General features: G+C 35.6%; 1 protein-coding gene across 3 annotated transcripts; it reads left to right on the plus strand.

Annotated features, from left to right (window-relative positions):
- The first annotated feature begins 2,552 nt into the window (after positions 1-2,552).
- LOC142607832 (replication factor C subunit 1-like) lies at positions 2,553-17,072 on the plus strand. Of its 3 annotated transcripts, none has more exons than XM_075779474.1 (23): positions 2,553-2,611; positions 2,760-2,882; positions 3,085-3,204; positions 5,492-6,103; positions 6,191-6,258; positions 6,523-6,598; positions 6,676-6,737; positions 6,829-6,974; positions 8,047-8,213; positions 8,328-8,516; positions 8,644-8,765; positions 8,854-9,061; positions 10,068-10,121; positions 10,352-10,521; positions 11,082-11,172; positions 12,642-12,823; positions 12,934-12,973; positions 13,356-13,480; positions 14,902-14,974; positions 15,077-15,169; positions 15,256-15,499; positions 16,475-16,531; positions 16,682-17,072. In XM_075779474.1, the coding sequence occupies exons 2-23, from the start codon at positions 2,880-2,882 to the stop codon at positions 16,822-16,824; spliced, it is 3,045 nt and encodes a 1,014-aa protein (XP_075635589.1). In that variant the 5' UTR covers positions 2,553-2,611; positions 2,760-2,879; the 3' UTR covers positions 16,825-17,072. The 3 variants fall into 3 exon arrangements, with proteins under 3 accessions (XP_075635589.1, XP_075635588.1, XP_075635590.1); XM_075779473.1 differs by having other exon boundaries at positions 2,558-2,718; positions 2,806-2,882; XM_075779475.1 differs by having other exon boundaries at positions 2,558-2,718; positions 2,806-2,882; positions 16,478-16,531.
- The last annotated feature ends 2,114 nt before the right edge of the window (positions 17,073-19,186 follow it).

Below are 19,186 nucleotides of genomic sequence, written 5' to 3' on the forward strand. Positions count from 1 at the left end.
TTATTTAAAAATTTTATTAATTATATAATATATTTTAAAAATATATTTTAAATATATGGGTGAGTTGTGTTGGGTTTGGTGGGTTTGAAATTTTATGACCCAAACTCAACCCGATCCACTATCAAAAAAATTTTGTAACCCAACCCAACCTACCAAGCAGTTGGGTTGGGTTTAGCAATTAGCTGCACACCCCTTATTTCACTATCCACACTCCTAAATCTCTTGAACTTGAAGGACCTCATCGCAATAAATAAATAATAATAATGTTAAAATGCAAATTGTACCCTCAGTTAAAATTCATTTTAATTATTTAACTTTAATTTCATTTAATTGGACTCTCTAAATTTTAAATTTATTCAATTTCGATATTTTGTCAAATTTTGTTAAAAAAATTTCCTTTAAAAAAATATTATTTTAACATGAAAAAATTTATAAAATTTGTGAGGTCACTTCCCCAATTAATCGGTTATTGTCCGCTTTGGGGAGCCAGTCCCTCACAGTTTTGTCCTCGTCCCCGAGTGCAGGCAGGATTTTCACCTGGACCAAGGGCTGGTCTTGTAATCGCAGGCTTGACACCAAGTCCCACATCGGTTAGAGAACCCTCCCACTCATGGTTTATAAGCTTCTGGAGCGACCATGAGTGTACCACTACTACAGACCCTTTTAATGTGAGGTCACTTCCCCAATTAATCGGTTATTGTCCGCTTTAGGGAGCCAGTCCCTCACGGTTTTGTTCTCGTCCCCGAGTGCAGGTAGGATTTTCACCTGGACCAAGGGCTGGCCTTGTAATCGCAGGCTTGACACCAAGTCCCACATCGGTTAGAGAACCCTCCCACTCATGGTTTATAAGCTTCTGGAGCGACCATGAGTGTACCACTACTACAGACCCTTTTAATGTGAGGTCACTTCCCCAATTAATCGGTTATTGTCCGCTTTGGGGAGCCAGTCCCTCACGGTTTTGTTCTCATCCCCGAGTGCAGGCAGGATTTTCACCTGGACCAAGGGCTGGCCTTGTAATTGCAGGCTTGACACCAAGTCCCACATCGGTTAGAGAACCCTCCCACTCATGGTTTATAAGCTTCTGGAGCGACCATGAGTGTACCACTACTACAGACCCTTTTAATGTGAGGTCACTTCCCCAATTAATCGGTTATTGTCCGCTTTGGGGAGCCAGTCCCTCACGGTTTTGTCCTCGTCCCCGAGTGCAGGCAGGATTTTCACCTGGACCAAGGGCTGGCCTTGTAATCGCAGGCTTGACACCAAGTCCCACATCGGTTAGAGAACCCTCCCACTCATGGTTTATAAGCTTCTGGAGCGACCATGTGTAGTAGTGGTACACTCATGGTCGCTCCAGAAGCTTATAAACCATGAGTGGGAGGGTTCTCTAACCGATGTGGGACTTGGTGTCAAGCCTGCGATTACAAGGCCAGCCCTTGGTCCAGGTGAAAATCCTGCCTGCACTCGAGGACGAGGACAAAACCGTGAGGGACTGGCTCCCCAAAGCGGACAATAACCGATTAATTGGGGAAGTGACCTCACAAAATTAATAAGGGTTAAAACCCTCTATGTTTCACTACAATTCATTTTAGTCTTCCAACTTTGCTTTACTTATTTTAGTCCTCTAAATTTCAAGTTTATTCAATTAAGGTATCTCCATCAACTTTTTATATATATTAAGGTTAATTGTCCAATTTGATTTATTCATTTTTCTTTAAAATTTTAAAAATTGGTTAATATGTAAGTTGCATTCTCTAAGTTTGACATTTCAGTTTTCTAACTTTATATTCTTTCAATTGAATCATCTAAATTTCAAATTTACTCAATTCAGGTCATTTGTCAAATTTCGTTAAAACTTTACAGTTAATTATGCAATTAAGTAATGAAAAAAGCAATATTTATTAACTATTCTCTCATAAAAATCTATAATTATTTAAAATTATATATATTTTTGCGTGAGAAAAATATTTTTATAATGGCCATTATTTAACAACAATGAATAAGAAACCTGAATTGAATAAATTTGAAATTTAGAAGACTCAATTGAATAAAAGTGAAATTAAATGACTAAAATAAATTTCATGGGTCCGTTTAAATTGAGGGAGAGTAATTGGCTAGAAATAAGCTTATTTCTGCCAACTCCCCTTCCCTCTTTTCTCCTTCTTCACTCCAAATTGCTTAAATTTAGAGCGCACACTACATTTTAGGCTTTAAAATAACAATAAAATCTAATTAATGATTAAAAATTATTTTTCAAATTAACGAAAGTGGATGAGGAAACCTCAATTAAATAAGAGTTTCAAAAAATATTTTTTATTAGTTAATTACATATTTAATGACAATTTTTTTTAACGGAATTAGAAAAGAAAAAAAAATCTGATTTTTTTTATAGGAAAAAAAAAAAAAACTTAAATTGAATAAATTTAAAACTCAAAAAACTTAAAAGAAAACTTTTTATAATTGAAAATATCCATAAATTATAAGAATAAAATGAATTTAGTGCAATTTCCATTTTAGCCTAATAATAAATAAAAAATCCCCTAGGCTCCGCTAATTGCTTCCAGCTTCCAAGGCACACTTGCATTGCAACCCAGTCACTGTTAACAGTCGTATCGTATGCCCTCTCTCTCTCTCTCTCTCTCTCTTATAACCTAGAGGAAATTTTTAGTTTCTCAATGCCATTGATACCTTTGCATGCCTGATCATAACTACGCCACACTGGTAATTCTAACACCTTCTTTTTCAATTTTTTTCTTAAATAGCAAACAAGGTTTTGTAACTCAGAATCTTGCTTGTGTTGCTTTCCAGATTGTGCTTCATATCGCGAAACCCTAAGGGCAAAATCGCGGATTCGCATTCTGGATTCTTTGTAAACTTCAAACATGGTGAGTAAGGGTTTGCAATTTTGATTCTTTTTCACCCTTTTTTGGGAAAATTCTTTGCGTTCTTGTGACAATGCTTTTAACAAATATTAATGTATAAACCAACAGAGGGTTTTAGGGTTTAATTGCTTTGTTATGAATTAATACTAATATTAGTGTTTGCAAAATTTTGACTTGTTGGGTGTGTTTTTGTTGGAATTTATAGGCAGAGAATAAGCAGTCAGATATAAGGAAGTGGTTTATGAAATCCCATGATAAGGGCAATGCCAAGGAATCCAAGCCTGCAATTCCTGCCCCAACCAATAAATCACAGCCCGAAAAACCGGTGGGTATCCTTACATTTTTGTTATCTTGCATCCTACATTAGTATTAGTAGTGGTAGTAAAAAGAGGGTATGTCAATTAAGGAAGCAAATGAGAATGTGAACTCCGATGGACTAGTGTGTCGGAAAAGAATGTGTAACTAGCATTTTCAGTGTCCATTTGGGAACAACTTATGCCAGTTGCATTTGATAAATGCTAAAAGCATAAAATAAGAAAGAGAAATAAAAATATATTGAATGTGGGACTCGCAGACAGTAATATTACCGTTGCAAGAGACAGTAATATAATCGCTGGGTATCCTTACGTTAGTATTTGTAGAAGTAGTTAAAAAAAGACATGAAAGTTCAGCAAAATGCTGCATCCAGATGCACACTAAATTGTCTATATACGTTTTGTGTTAAACTTAGTTTTAGCTTTGGTTCTAGTAAAATTTGGAAAGATGGAATAAATTCCTGTATTTTTTGTGTGTATGTTTTTAAGCCTGATTTGAAATTCAGTTTCTGAGTTTTGTGAAAATTTTGGAAGATGGAATAGAATCCAAGTTTTGATTGTGTCAGGTCAAAAATGAAAATTTTATGTTTATGTAGATGTGTGTATGTGTTCAAGTGTAAAATAAGGCATGATAAGCTTGAAATTTGATTACCTCTGGGGTTAATTTGGAAATTTTGAAGTTAATTCCAGAATTTCAATGCCGAAGGTTTCTATTTTGTGCAGTGATCCTTTTAAAAGTTTTTTCCTTTTTATTAGTTTTATAGTACTCTCTGTTTGGTTGTCAAGATTTCCACTAGAAGACTCCAAATAAATGAGGAATATATTTAGGTTATTGTTTAGAAAAATTTCTGTGGGGTTATTGTTCTATATTAAGTAGATAGAAAATGAAGGTACCGGTCATCACCTAGTGCATATGTTTAGTATTAGTAGAAGTAGTAAAATAGAGGGTGTCAATTAAGGAAGAATATGAGAATATGAACTCTGATAGACTAGAGTGTCGGAAAAGAATATCTGACTAGCATGTTCAGTGTCCATTTGGGAACAGCTGATCTAGCCTTTTTGCTTTTGATAAAAGCTAAAAGATAAATAAAATAAGGAAGAGAAATAAAGATATATTGATTGTGTGCAAGAGACAATAATATAACCGTTGGGTATCCTTACTTTTTTTATCTTGTATTAATACATTAGTATTAGTAGAAGTTGTAATGATTGCCTCTTCTTTCAGCTACAAGGGCTAAGATCTAAGGACCCATTTCTTGATGGCTTTGTTCTGGGGGCATAAATCAATTTAGCTCAATGGCATGGGGATTCAACTTTATCCAGATTAGTCGCCTCTTACTTCTCTGGCCTCCCCTTGCCTTTGCTACATTTTCATTCTGGTTTAATGTCTAGAACTTATCAAAACAATAATAATAATAAAATTTTTTTGGCAAAAAGCTGCATCCAATTGCACGCTAAATGTCTATATAAGTTTTGTGTAAAGCTTAGTTTTAGCTTTGGTTTTAGTAAAATTTGGAAAAGATGGAAGGAATTCCTGTACTTTTGTTATGTGTGTATGTGTTAAGCCTGAATTTAGATTTGGTTTCTGAGTTTTGTGCAAAATTTGGAAGATGGAATAGAATCCCAGTTTTGATATGTGTCAGGTCAAAAATGAAAATTTCATGCTTATGTAAATGTGTGTATGCGTTCAAGTGTTGAATAAGGCATGATAAGCTTGAAATTTGATTACCTCTGGGGTTAATTTGGAAATTTTGAATTTAATTCCAGAATTTCAATGCCGAAGGTTTCTATTTTCTGCACTGATCCTTTTGAGAGTTTTTTCCTTTTTATTAGTTTTATAGTACTCTCTGTTTGGTTGTCAAGATTTCCACTAGAAGACTCCAAAGAAAAGAGGAATTTTTTCAGGTTATTGTTTAGAGGAATTGCTGTGGGGTTATTGTTTTCTATTAAGTAGATAGAAACTGAAGGTACTGGTCATCAAATATTGCATATGTTTAGTTTGCTATCTTGACTTACTAACACATGAATGCTCCAATGAGCTTTGGCTCAAATGGCGCTTCCTTCCCCCATTGAGGTCATGGTTCAAACCCCCTCTGGTGAGTCCATAACTTACCAATAAAAAAAGAAGAAGCTTACTAACACATTAATGCTATTGACAAAACAAGAAAACATGAAGTATGCATGACTATGTTTTTTTTTAACTTCTTGCTCTCCCCCCTTTGTTTTAACTGTCATGAAGTAACTGAAGTAAGTTGATAACTTATCTATTTATTTATTTTATCTTTGGGACAAATGCAGGCTCATGCAAGCCCAGAAAGTTCGGGCAGAAGGAAAACTAGTAAGTATTTTGCTACTGACAAACAAAAGCCAAAAGATGAAAAGGAGACAGAGGAACTTCCAACAAAACGAAAGGCTCAAAAGCATAATGATGAATCAGTTAAACCCCCACCTGCTAAAAAAGTTCACATAGTTGATGACGATGACGATGACGACTTTGTCATTTCTAGTTCTAGGAAGAAATTGGTTGATGTGACTCCTAGTAAGAAGTTGAAAAGTGGGTCGGGTAGGGGAATTGCACAGAAACCTGTAGACATTGAAGAAGGCGATGAGGATGACGATAAAGATATTGAAACTCCTCTTAAGTCTGGTAGAAGGGGACGTGGTGGAAGAGGTTCATCAGCAGCACCAGCTGGTGGAAGAGGCAGAGGTGGTGCACAGAAACCTGTTGGCATTGAAGAAGGCGATGAGGATGATGATAAGGATATTGAAACTCCTCATAAGTGTGGTGGAAGGGGACGTGGTGGAAGAGGTTCATCAGCAGCACCAGCTGGTGGAAGAGGCAGAGGTGGTGGACGGGGTGGATTTATGAACTTTGGAGAAAGGAAAGATCCCCCGCATAAAGGAGAAAAGGTGAAAAATATTGAAAATTTATGGATTGATGAATTAAAATGCTCTACCATTCTCAATGTTAATGTTGAATATTGTTTTGTGTCTTAGGAAGTCCCTGAGGGTGCTCCCGATTGTTTAGCTGGTTCAACTTTTGTAATTAGTGGAACACTTGACAGGTACTTTTGTTCATCTTTGTACTGATGTTATCATGTTTATCTTTTATGTAATTAAATGTTAAAATTCCTATATTTATGTGTTTTCATATGTGGTCTAGACCACATTTTGCTCAAAGATATAAAAAAATAAATTTTGATTGTGAATGTCATAAGTCTTTGGTGATTATTGTCTCAGCTGTGATGTTGGCCTAATTGTGGGATTTCTATGGTTATATACCTTGCATATTTTATGGGCTTGAGAGTGTCTATTGACTGATTTTACAGCCTAGAGCGTGAAGAAGCTGAAGATTTGATTAAACGTCATGGTGGTCGTGTCACTGGATCCATCAGCAAGAAAACGGTTTTCTCATATTTTTTTCTCATATGTGCTTGGATTGACATGACTATCAGCATGGGATTAACATCTTCTGTTTGCAGAATTATCTTTTATGTGATGAAGATATTGGGGGTCGGAAATCCTCAAAAGCTAAAGAGCTAGGGTTTGTAATCTCAGACCCATACATGTGATTTGTTTTGAGTTCCTTACTTCGTTATATTCTAACACTGCTAGCTTTTCATATCTTTATATAGTACTGCCTTTCTCACTGAGGATGGATTGTTTGATATGATCCGTGCATCAAAACCTGCAAAAGCACCTGCACAAGAAGAATCTAAGAGGCCAGTGGATAAGGTTGCACCTCTACCAAAGAAAAGCCCACAGAAAATAGAAACAAAGAGTATGTACCAAATAAATATGTGCATTTTTTTTATCATTTTAATATTAGTTGAATATCTCGATGACTTTTGTTTTTGGGTTATTCTGTGGATCTGGATTCCTTTTTTTTTTTTTTCCTTTTCTTTTTTTAAATATGTGGTTTTATTCAAAGGGTATGCTCCTGGTTTTGATCTTGGCCCTTGAATTATGGGCCTCTTCTGTATCTGTTGTGGCCTTGCTGGGTGTTAATGACATGCTATCTTCAGATGTCTATCCATTTATTGTTTGATTAAGTCTCATTATTGTGAAAACTGTGAGGACAAATTGGAGGTTTATGGTGGCACTAAGACCCAGAACTGTTGCGGGGCGGAAAATCAATGCCAATTGATTTCAATATCTTTGTGATATTTGACAAAAGCTATAGAATGGATGCTCTATAATCAGAGCCTTACAGTTTTCTTTTTTTTTTTCCTTTTCTTTTTTGATAGGTAGATAATGGGGGAGGGGGAGGTGGGGTTCTAACCACAGACATGGGGCATTAAAAAGGACACCATTACTACTGGGCTATCACTTGAACCCCAACCTAGAGATTTTCTAATTAGCACACTCCAGCGAATAGGTTGTACTTGGGGCAAATTTAGATGTAAATTCTATTATTTGGCATAATTTGATTGTTTCATTCCTAATGTTGTTGGATGAGAAGAATGTCAGGCTTTGTGTTCTGCATTAGTCCTAGACATTGCTGGTATCAAAGATCACATTTCTTGTATTTTCTTGAATGTGTGTGTGTGTGTGTGTGTTAAGGAGAATGTGATTCCAAAAAGGCATTTTTTTTGCTCCATTGGACTGTTCAAATGTTTATTATGGTGATTTTTAAAGATGAGATAATTGTGAACTGTCATTTGCTTATATTTTCTCCATTAATCTTGCCCGAGCTTGCAAGGAGAGCCTGATCTTTTAGCATGTTGGAGGAAATGGGAGGCCCAATCAATTCTTAGTCTTTGGACATAGAAATGCTTATGATAGTGACTTAACCAAGTAGTTGTGTTATTCCTTTGTTTTCTCTTACTATGTTGGCAAATTGATTATTCTAGAAGATAGCATTGGCAACTCGTTGGCAACAAATGTATCTGGCAAAGGCTTGACCTCAGGGGTGTCCCCAGCTAAGCATAAAACTAAAACAGTTGCTAAGAGTGACTTAACATGGACGGAAAAATATAGGCCAAAGGTTCCAAATGATATTATTGGAAATCAGTCACTGGTATGTGTGTTAGTTCTCATTTTTCTGCCATTGCTTTTGGAACTAAATTTATATCTTCATTTATCTCAATCTGGAAAAAGAATTGAAAGGATTTATTTATCGAATGATGTGCAGGTTAAGCAACTTCATGACTGGTTGACAAATTGGAATGAGCAATTTCTTGATACTGGAAATAAGAAAAAGGGAAAAAAACAAAATGATTCTGGTGCCAAAAAAGCTGTGCTATTAAGTGGAACTCCTGGTATAGGAAAAACTACCTCTGCAAAGTTGGTTAGTCAGATGCTCGGTTTCCAAGCAATAGAGGTGGGGTAATTTTTTACCAAGACACACATTTCTATTGAGCATCTAGATCATGAGTTTCACCCCCAAGACATATAAATCAATGGTATGATTTTTCATTTGCCCTCATGATCTCCCTTATTTCGTTTAGGTAAATGCTAGTGACAGTCGTGGGAAGGCTGATGCCAAAATTGAGAAAGGAATTGGTGGAAGCAATGCAAATTCTATAAAGGAACTTGTCAGCAATGAGGCCTTGAGTGTCAACATGGATCGGTTGGTCTTGCATTTATTAATATCTCACATAAGTGCATAGAATATGATTGTTTGAAATTTCTGCTAAAGTTTATTGTTGAAGTTGCAGATCAAAGCATCCAAAAACTGTGCTGATTATGGACGAGGTTGATGGGATGTCTGCTGGAGATAGGGGTGGAGTTGCTGACCTTATTGCTAGCATCAAGATTTCCAAAATTCCTATTATCTGCATTTGTAATGATCGATACAGTCAGAAACTAAAAAGTCTTGTGAACTACTGTTTGCTTCTCAGCTTTCGAAAACCTACGAAACAGCAGGTTTTTGTTCTGATTTCTATAATTGTTTTTAGAGTACTTTTTTTTATGCACGAAATTTAATATAGTTGTGATCTTGTCCTTTCATGTGGTATTTGCTGAATTGACCTTCTCTTGTTATTTGTTTATGTGATGATGTTTAAAAGACTAGAGTTAGTGCTTATGGTTAGAATATTCCCTGTGTGCTTTTTACACAGGCACACTTGTTGGCATTTCATAGTTTGCCATTGATACCCACATGAAACTTTTATCCGAGATTTGGATTAGTTTTGTTGATGCATCTCGAATAGCATTTAAGTATGGAACATAACAAAATTTTGAGTTTCCACTGGTATATTTCTAACTCTGAGATTCTCTCCCTATTATTGTTCTTTGGGAAAATTACAACTATCCTTGTTTTATTCTACATGACTGCTCCAAAGTTTCAAATTTATGAGATACTGCCACTTTTATTCTTACTCTAATACGTGGTGGCTTTATGTTGAGAATTATGTTGGGGCTGCAGATATTTGTGATCGCAGACATTTCAAACTGTAATCAAATTTTGTGGATCCTAAAATATCATTGTAACTTGTAAGAGAAATGTGTGCATATGGATATGCCATGATTCTTTATTTGATTAAAGGTCACTTTTTATGACCCTAGACAGGTTGATTCATTGAATCAGACTCATCAAATGATGGGTTAGAAAGAGGGTTAGTCCAATCCTTTTTTGGGAAGTGTGTGTAAGGACATGCTCTTAAGCTTTGGGGGCCAATCAATCTCTTTTTATAAAATTTACCTGAAGAAGTCTTGTATGGTGGCGAATGGAGTGCCACCTCCTTAATGGGAGGCCAATGTGATCCTTGATTTTGGGCATGCCTTGACTCTGTATGTGTGTGTGGGATGCATATGCCCATGTGATGGAAAATAAACTTTTGGTGTTCTAGCTTCTGCAATATTTGCTGTACATTTTAAGCCCACTACGGCCAATTGCCGAGTTACTAATGCCAAATTTGGTTTATGGTAGATGGCAAAGAGGTTAATGCAAGTTGCAACTGCAGAAGGGCTTCAAGTTAATCAGGTAAATACTCCATCAATGCTTTAGTTTATATTTGTAATTGGTCATAGCTGCTTAAGTGAATGTTTATAGTGACTTATCAACAAAAAAAAAAAAAGTTTATAGTGATGAACTCATCTAGTTTTGCTGTTTTGTGACATGTAATATGTTTATTTTTGAGCCTTGTGAGTCTCCTTTTTATTAATTTTAACCAATAATATATTCACTGAATTTTTCACTATTTATTGTTTTAGATTGCTCTTGAGGAACTTGCAGACAGAGTTAATGGAGATATGCGCATGGCAGTAAACCAGTTGCAGTATATGAGCCTCTCCATGTCAGTCATTAAATATGATGACATTAGGCAGCGTCTTCTTAGCAGTGCAAAGGACGAAGATATTTCACCTTTCACTGCTGTTGACAAGTATGCCATTAATGATCCTATTTTACTTTAGAAATGTTGACCATGTTCTGGTCTCATCTCAATTCATCGTGTAGTTTCATGGTTTTTCCATATTATTTCTGGATGAGAAAGGCTCTAATATCTTCAGAAAGGTGCTGCGATCACATAATATATCATTTCTAATAGTGTAATTCAAATACATACTCGTCATGACTCCTACTATTTTGGTCTGTATATATGGAATCTTTCTATTTGTGAGATTGGGATTCAGCTATGCATGTGGTGGAGATAGAAATGAGGGTCTAGACCGAGTGTCTAACTAAACAAAGCCCTATTAAGTATACCTTGATTAATAATTTTACCATTGAGGTTTGGGAAATGGTAGAGCTTCTAGACCCAGAATATGAAATTACTTTGTATCTTCTTGTAATGTTTCTGTTAGTTGGGAGATTTTTGGTTGCTTCTAGATTTCTAGTTTAAATGATCACACATATGCATGCCTCGTACTAATTTGTAGGCTTTGTACCTTGTCCTTTATCAAGTTTTGACAATTACACTTCACCCTTTCCATGTGATTGTAGGCTGTTTGGTTTTAATGCGGGGAAGTTGAGGATGGATGAGCGGATTGACCTGAGCATGAGTGATCCTGATCTAGTCCCTCTTCTTATTCAGGTTCTTTTCTTCCTTGAGCTTTTGAAAATTCTATACTGCATGGTGATCGATTAGTCTCTGCAGAATCTTTTTTTTTTTAATAAGTAGTCTCTGCAGAATCTTCCAACTAAGAAATCAACAAAATGTTATATGCAGTTTACCATTGGAGATTTGTAACAGGGAAAAAAAAATGACTCCAAATATCAGAGTGACAGAGTCAACACAGATGATAGCCTGTTCAGCAGGTTCAGTCACCATGTTGCTGGCTCAATGTATATACTGTATAGTTGAACAGTGTTACCACAAATTACTAATTGGAATTACAAAATATTTTGGAAAAAAGCAAAATTAATGGTAATTGAAAGCCTCTTTGGAAATTCTTTAGGTGGTAAGTATTTTTCTGGGGAATATTATTTACTTGAAATTTTACATTTTTTAAGAGTTTGCAGGGGAATGTAATGCTAGTTAGTTATTTTCTGACACCAAGATTTGCTCTTAATTCTAGTGTTGTGTCCAAGTCTCCAAGAAGTATAGTTGTCAGAACCATGACCAAGAAAGTTGTGCAGTGTCCAAGTCTACAAGAACTCTCTGTTTGTTTCAATGAAAAACTTTTCAAGAAAATGAGCCATCTTATAAAAAGTATTTTCTTTAATTTTTCTATGTTTGGTAGCAACTTTAAATGTGTTGGGAAGCTATCTTCTAACTTCCCATTTTTAGCTTGCCACAACATAGAGTCGTTTTCCATTAAAATTAGTGGAAAACAATCTCTTAAAAATAAGTCATACCTTTTATTTTGACCAAAAATAGTTTCCTTTGACTCATTTTTTCTGATGCCAACCAACATTGAAAAATGTGGGAAACTATCTTCACGTAAAGTTTTCCATCGAAACAAATGGAGCAGAAGTGTAATTGTCAAAATGATCACCAAGAAGGTTTTATACTGATCTTTATTGGCTAATTCTTTTTACCTTTTCAGACTTGGAAAACAAATAGGACAAAAAGAAATGCCTATTGTGCACTTGCAAACCCCCTTCTTCCCCAAATAAATTCTCTCCCTCCCTCTCTCTCTCTCTCACTCTCACACACACACACACAATATACAAAGGATAAAGCATGCTATCTTACAACCCCCTTCCCTTCTGTGTGTTTTACTCAATCCATTTCTTGGTATATATGTCTTAAGGTTCCAATGCCTCATATCTGTACGAATTTCTAGCAATTTTATTGCACTTACAGTTTTTCCTGCACCCTTGTCATTCTTTATTCACATCAATTGATATTCTCCATATGCTTAAGAATTAAAGAAATGTTTATGCACCATCTCTTTTTTTTATTGTTTACCGAAATCATGTGCCTTTTCGTCCTATTTTTTGGATTTACAAAGTAGTAGCCCCTGTGGTTTTGTTTAGACCTTAGTTATGCAACTTGACCTAAAACTTAAACTATTTCTGAATTACTTTTCTAAGAAGTGATTTATTTTGATATGGCAGGAAAATTATATTAATTACAAGCCAAGTTCTGCTGGTAAGGATGACAATGGAATCAAACGTATGAACTTGATTGCCCGTGCTGCTGAATCCATTGGTGATGGGGATATTTTCAATGTTCAGATTCGACGGTATCGACAGTGGCAGCTCTCTCAAAGTAGTTCACTTGCGTCGTCTATAATCCCGTATGCGCTCTTAATTCAGTTCTTGCAATTACAAGGTTTTGTACTTGTTCTTTGAATTACGACTTAATTAGTGTTCAATTATTTATTTATTTATTTTTGGTTATAATCAGTGCTGCACTGTTGCATGGGCAGAGGGAAATACTTCAACAGGTAAGGAATTGTCTATTTCATAAGAGTTGTTTGAGAGTTGTGTTTTGGCATTTGGGTATTCAATGCAATATGTGAGGGACAACTTGAGTGTAGTAGATTAGGATGAACAAAGTCCTGATTGCAGCTGATATTTTACATCATATTCAGCATTTTCTTTTTAGTTTTATCCTCATGCATACTTTTTGAAGTTAGCACATACTACTTTCTTTTCTGCTTTTTTTTTTTTTGATAATTTGATAGTTGGGGGAGGGGAGGATTTGAACCTTGGATATCCCCATTAGAAACGTCAATAAGTGTCAATAAAGCTACAAGGCTATTGGCTAGCAAAAACTATTTGGTTTTAGCTTGAAGCTTAATGTCAAAGTTGGAACCATGTCTGCAGGGAGAGAGGAATTTTAATAGATTTGGAGGCTGGCTGGGAAAGAACTCAACAATGGGTAAAAATCTGAGGCTTTTGGAGGATTTGCACGTTCATCTTCTTGCTTCTCGTGAATCTAGTTCGGGGAGGTGAATCTCTGTTCCATCTTTCAATTTATGCTTACCGTAACCTCTTGTCCTTGTCTATGTGCTAGTGTTTTCTAGTTTTTTATTGTAAAAAGCACCTACATGCACTTGAATATTATTCATAAGGCTTTCTTAATGATTTTATTATTATTATTATTGTTGTTGTTGTTGTTGTTGTTGTTGTTATTATTATTATTAACGAATGGGGAACTGACTTGGGCTTTAACAGCTGCCTCAGCAATGTTTACAGCACTTGGCTTGATGAAGCTGTACACATGCACTCATTGCACATTTAGTTGTGTCAATGATGTTTTGCAAACTGATACATGTATGTTTCCTTGGTTCACAACTCAGTTACTGAGGAGATAGACCAAGGAAAACAAATTTTGGAATTTATATTTGTTTTAGGTTGCTAGGGTTGTGAAATTCTTGCTTTTGTTTTCCTTTTTCCTCCTTTCACATGAAGTTACTGTTAGTGTAACATTCAGTGTCGATGCAGACAATACAAAATATTTAGGCTACTCTATGATGCTATTTGGCTTGAACATGGGGCACTATTTATACTATTTGCTCCGGCTGCAGCAGGTATTTGTCTAGCAAATTTAGCTAGTACAATTCATTAAAGTGCCTTATTTTTTAGTCTTCCTGATAAGGGTGGAATGATTCATACTAAGAAAGAAGAAATAAAAAAGAAACATTTTTTTTATTAGAAATAAAAAAGAAACATTTTTTTTATTTTATTTTCTTAGAAATAAAAAAGAAACATGTCAATATGGAAGCTTGAAATTAAGGTTACTAATTGTCTAGTTCAACATTTAAGTCTTTTCTCCTGTCACTTGTTTGTTAGAGCCAAATCTTAGAGTTTCCTTTTGCCAAAGAGCTGTAACTCGAATGGCACTTCCTCCTCTCATAAATCGCAATGATGGGATGGAGGATGAGTTCTTGGTTCAAGACTCTAGTTGTGTTTTTCACTTACCAATCCAAATATGAATAAATAAAAATGTCATACTCAGTGCACAAAACTTCCACTTTTTGCGAGGTCTAAGAGAGGTTATGGTAGGCAGCCTTAAACCCAAAATTTTTTTTGGAGAGGCTTACCCCCAGTTTTCCTTTTAGAATTCATAGGGCTCAGAACACTCGTTTCTGGTGTTAGTACCAGGATATCTACTTGGTTTGACTTGTAGTAGACTTTTCTAATTGAAGTAATTTTTATGATTTCCTTAAGAGTGAATGCTAAGTATTTAAAAGTCAAGAAGATTTATTGTATTTTCCTCAATGTTCAGTATTCCTCTTTATCTCTTGTTTTCAACTTTGATTCTGTATTGTTGATAATTCTGGTTGTAAATGCCAGTCAGTCTATTTGTCTCCCTTGCAATGCGTTTAATTGCCTACCGTGTAATTTTCACTTTGTTCTAATGATATAGGGAAACCGTGCGAGTAGAATACCTTACTCTTGTCCTGAAACGATTAACTGGGCCACTGCGGGAGCTGCCTAAGGTTGGAACTGCAATATGTTTATTATATTTACACTAGAAAATCCTGGAGAAGTTAAAATGAAATTTTTGTTGAATGTGCATTTATTCAATCTGAGATGACCAGGATGAAGCAGTTCAAAAAGTTGTTGAGTTCATGAATATATACTCAATTAGTCAGGAGGATTTCGATACAATTGTGGAGCTATCAAAATTTCAGGTACCCCTACATACCTTGATTGCACCTTCATTATCAGAACTGCCACCAAAGTTTCATGTTATTTTATGGGCGTCCTTATGCATCAGGGGCATCCAAATCCACTGGATGGCATACAGCCTGCTGTGAAAGCTGCTCTCACCAAAGCTTACAAAGAAGGAAGCAAAACAAGAATGGTAAGAGCTGCAGATTTAGTCACACTTCCTGGAGTGAAAAAAGCTCCTAAAAAGCGGATTGCAGCAATTCTGGAGCCATCTGATGATGGATTAGTTGATAATGGTAGCACATTGGCAGAAGGCGAAGAAGAAAATTCTTCAGATACGGATGAGCTGGGTAAGCTTCTATACCTGATGCAAGTTTTAGCTTTTCAATGATATGATCTCTGCATAATTGAAAATTGATATTACTCATTTGCTGGTTTTAAAGATCTGTCTCAGTTTAGGAGAATTCTGGTTGGTTGTTTTTGTTGAGGTTTGCTCATTGTTCAAACTTCAAACTGATAACTTTTTTGTTATTGTTAACACTTACTAATAAGTCTTCACCATTTTTTAAAAATTATTTTATTAAGATGGTAGATTAGGTCATGGTCATGTTGATGAACACATGATGAAGGCCCTTAAATTCTCTTGCCCAAATTTCTATATTGGCATTAGCTCCACTTCTAGTTTCATCCACTAAAACAATATCATCTGCAAAAAGCATACACCAAGGGACTTCTTCTTGGATCAATTTAGTGAGAGCTCATCCATCACTAGTGCAAAGAAATATGGACTTAATGCTGATCCTTAATACAAACCTATATAGGGAACTTGCTTGTGATTCCTTCACTTGTTCTCACAATAGTTACAGCTTCGTTGTACATATCCTTAATATGATTAAGAATGCAAAAAACTGAAATTTATAAATATTTAAATAACTAAAACCCCCCCAAAAACAGGAATTCAATGTGATTGATAATATGCTTTAGATTGTTTGTTTCATCTGTATTTATGCAGTAAGGCACAAATTTTCATGAAGCTGGCCTATCTTCTGGGATCATCTATTGATGCTCTCAGTTTCATTTTATGATTTCTTTTCAATGCATATGAAACGAGTTAATGGAATTTTAACAAAATTTATGTTAAATTCTGTAAAGTATTTCAGGAAGTTGTTTTCCCAACATGTAAGCAAACAATACTGGAGATCATTCGTTTCTTCTATTTATTTACGTAGATTGAATTCTTCGGGATTACCAATATGTTGATTGCTTGTCTAAGCATGGTTAGTTGGTTAATGAATTGTTTTTACCTCTTCTTGTGATTGTATTAGAAGGTTCTGCCAATGGTGAGAAGCTACAGATGGAACTTCAGAGTTTGAATTCAAAAGGTTGGTGGTACCATTGTAGTACTTCATATGTGATTGTTCTAGTGTGTTCACCTAAATACTCAATTTCATTTCTGAGTCATTTGGGTGACTGGTATTCCTAATTGATCAGAATGATTGATGGGTTCTTTTACTGTGCCTTATATATTATAGGAATGCAAGTGGAGTTGGATCTCAAGGGCACAGGAAATTCAAGTGCTAAGAAAACACCAGCTGGCAGAGGAAAAGGTGGTTCTGGATCTTCAGAAAAGAAAGGTGCACGGGGTTCAGGGGCTGGTGCCAAGAGAAAGAGATGAGAAATGATGAAAGCAGAGGCTTTGGTAATTTTAGCAATGTTCATAAATCAATGTAACTAGGTTTACCTCCCTTTTTTTGGCTAGGTAATTTTAAGGGAAAAAAAGGGTAGGCATGGTTTTTGTAGGTTGATGTGAGAGTTATAGGAGGGTGTTACTCGCTGGTATTTCTTTCGTCGAGGAAGGCTTTTGGTTTCATTGCTGTAAACACGTGGTTTATATCTTTTTGAGTACAATATGGGATTGGAATTTGTGGTCTGTGTTCGTTAATGCGTGATCCTTATATTGCATCCTAAAATAGTGTCACCTAATCGCCACCCTAAAATTTGTATCATCATTCCTAAACTATTGATCATACCTAAACTATTGAAAATGTTGTACTTTTTATACCTACTGTTCTAATCTAACGTGGTGAATGATTAGGTGACACTATTTTCGGTCGGTGAATTCCATTCAGATTTTTCAATGCTAGTGGGAATTTCTTTCTCAAGAGCTATCATCAGACGCAAAAGGGAAAAGGGAATGCAATTGGAGAATTGAACTGATGTCTAGAGCCTCCCCTGTTTTGGACACAGTCTTTTCAAAATCAAGATTATCTTAAAATTTAACTAAGCACATGATTAAACTGAAATGGGATATCCTGTTTTCAGCTAATTTATAAAGTTTATATGCCATTTGATCCAAAACCATTTCTGTTGATGAATTTAAGTAATTTCCAAATCGGGTGGGCCTTCGGGCCATGCACCCAAAACTTGAGTAAGTGCGATCCACTAGATAGGATCGCTGCAACATGATTGTGGACTTTTCGATCCACTAGAAGTTTTTTACTTTTGAGTTATGTAAGATTGATGACAACGATAACTTACTGATTCTGTTGTTTAATGCTATGAGGCTCTGGAAAAGATTGATTTGCTTATGGAACGCTAATCCACCTCTCTCTATCAGCATATATTTTACTGCTTTTTCTTGGTCATGTTTCAATGGATCCTAATTTTGTTGAGTGGTCATAAAATCCCACACAAATGTTGCACATTTTGAAAATGCTTGTGTGAAGCAAATAGATTTAGCTGAAGAATATGATAATATGAACTTATATGGATTGATAACACACAAAAATGACATTATATCGAGGCAAGTATGCTCCTCTTTATTCTTACTCCCAGAGTCGGGTCCTCCCACGTGTAACGTTCTCTTCATTTTGTAAGGACACTTGCCTAGGCAAAGAGAGATAAAGTGGTTTTTGCGTGTGCGTGCGCGCGCATATAAGAAATATGGTGAACTGTTATGCAAAGGACCTATGGGAGCAGGAGCTTTGCTTGCTTTAGGTTGACAATGCTTGTAAAATGTTAGGGTGAGTGAGTGAGTGAGTTTTTTCATTTCCATTTTTTTTTTGAAGCCTTTCATACATGTCTTATTTGGTATGTCATTTTTGTTCATTGGAGACATTGAGAAGGTGGGAGCACTCGGATGTGGCACCAATTTGACAGGCCACCTCCCCTTTCCTTCTCTTCTGTGTCTGACTTGAACAACATCAAAATGGTTTGTTTGCTATCTTTCATCTGTCGGTTATGAAAAATTGTTCATCTGGATTGAATTTTTTTTAAAATATTTTTTTTTTAATTTTTATTTTTTATACAAGATAACATTTCTACTCTAGCCTAATTTAAGTGTATATGTGTGTGTAGGAACACAAAAATATTCATGACATTTTTTTTACGATTGCTGAGGTGATATGTTGTGATTTCTACGTAGTAATAAAATGGTCAGTAGTGGATTCATGTGAAAGTGATGTTACTCCAAACATAACTTATTACTTGAGGAAATTGTAAAAAATTAAAAATGATTGTAAAAATAGTTGTCTCTAGGATTGCTAAGTATATATTGATTTGTACACAATCAAAGTGATTATGCATAACTGATGCATGTATCAATCAAGGGTAGGTTCTTGATGATGAAAGAATGGGGCAAGTTGATCATTGAAAAAGTTCTATTACGCCTACTACGGGGATTTGTGTGTATTAAGGTTCTTACTTCTTAGCCCTGTTCTATATGAGAGGTGCGGGGCTGTCCTTTCTAAGAGGAGGTGTGTTCGGTTGGACATTTGGACAAGAAATTGGAAACCACTGGCTGCAACTTTACAGGTTGGGCACCATGGCTGCACTGGTTAAGTTTATGGAATGGAGGGAAAAGAAAAGCGAGGGTCAGTCTCAACTTTGTCTCCATCTTTTCAATAATAATCAAGTTCACCTGTGTTAAAAATGTAATAGTTGATTGAAATACATTTTCTTTAGGTTTGATTTTTTTTGAAGCGAGGGATTTTATCTTTCTTTTTTCATAAAATCCTGATTAGAAAATGAATTGATAT

Source organism: Castanea sativa, chromosome 8 (assembly GCF_040712315.1).
Source record: "Castanea sativa cultivar Marrone di Chiusa Pesio chromosome 8, ASM4071231v1".
In the NCBI taxonomy this organism is placed as follows: domain Eukaryota; kingdom Viridiplantae; phylum Streptophyta; class Magnoliopsida; order Fagales; family Fagaceae; genus Castanea; species Castanea sativa.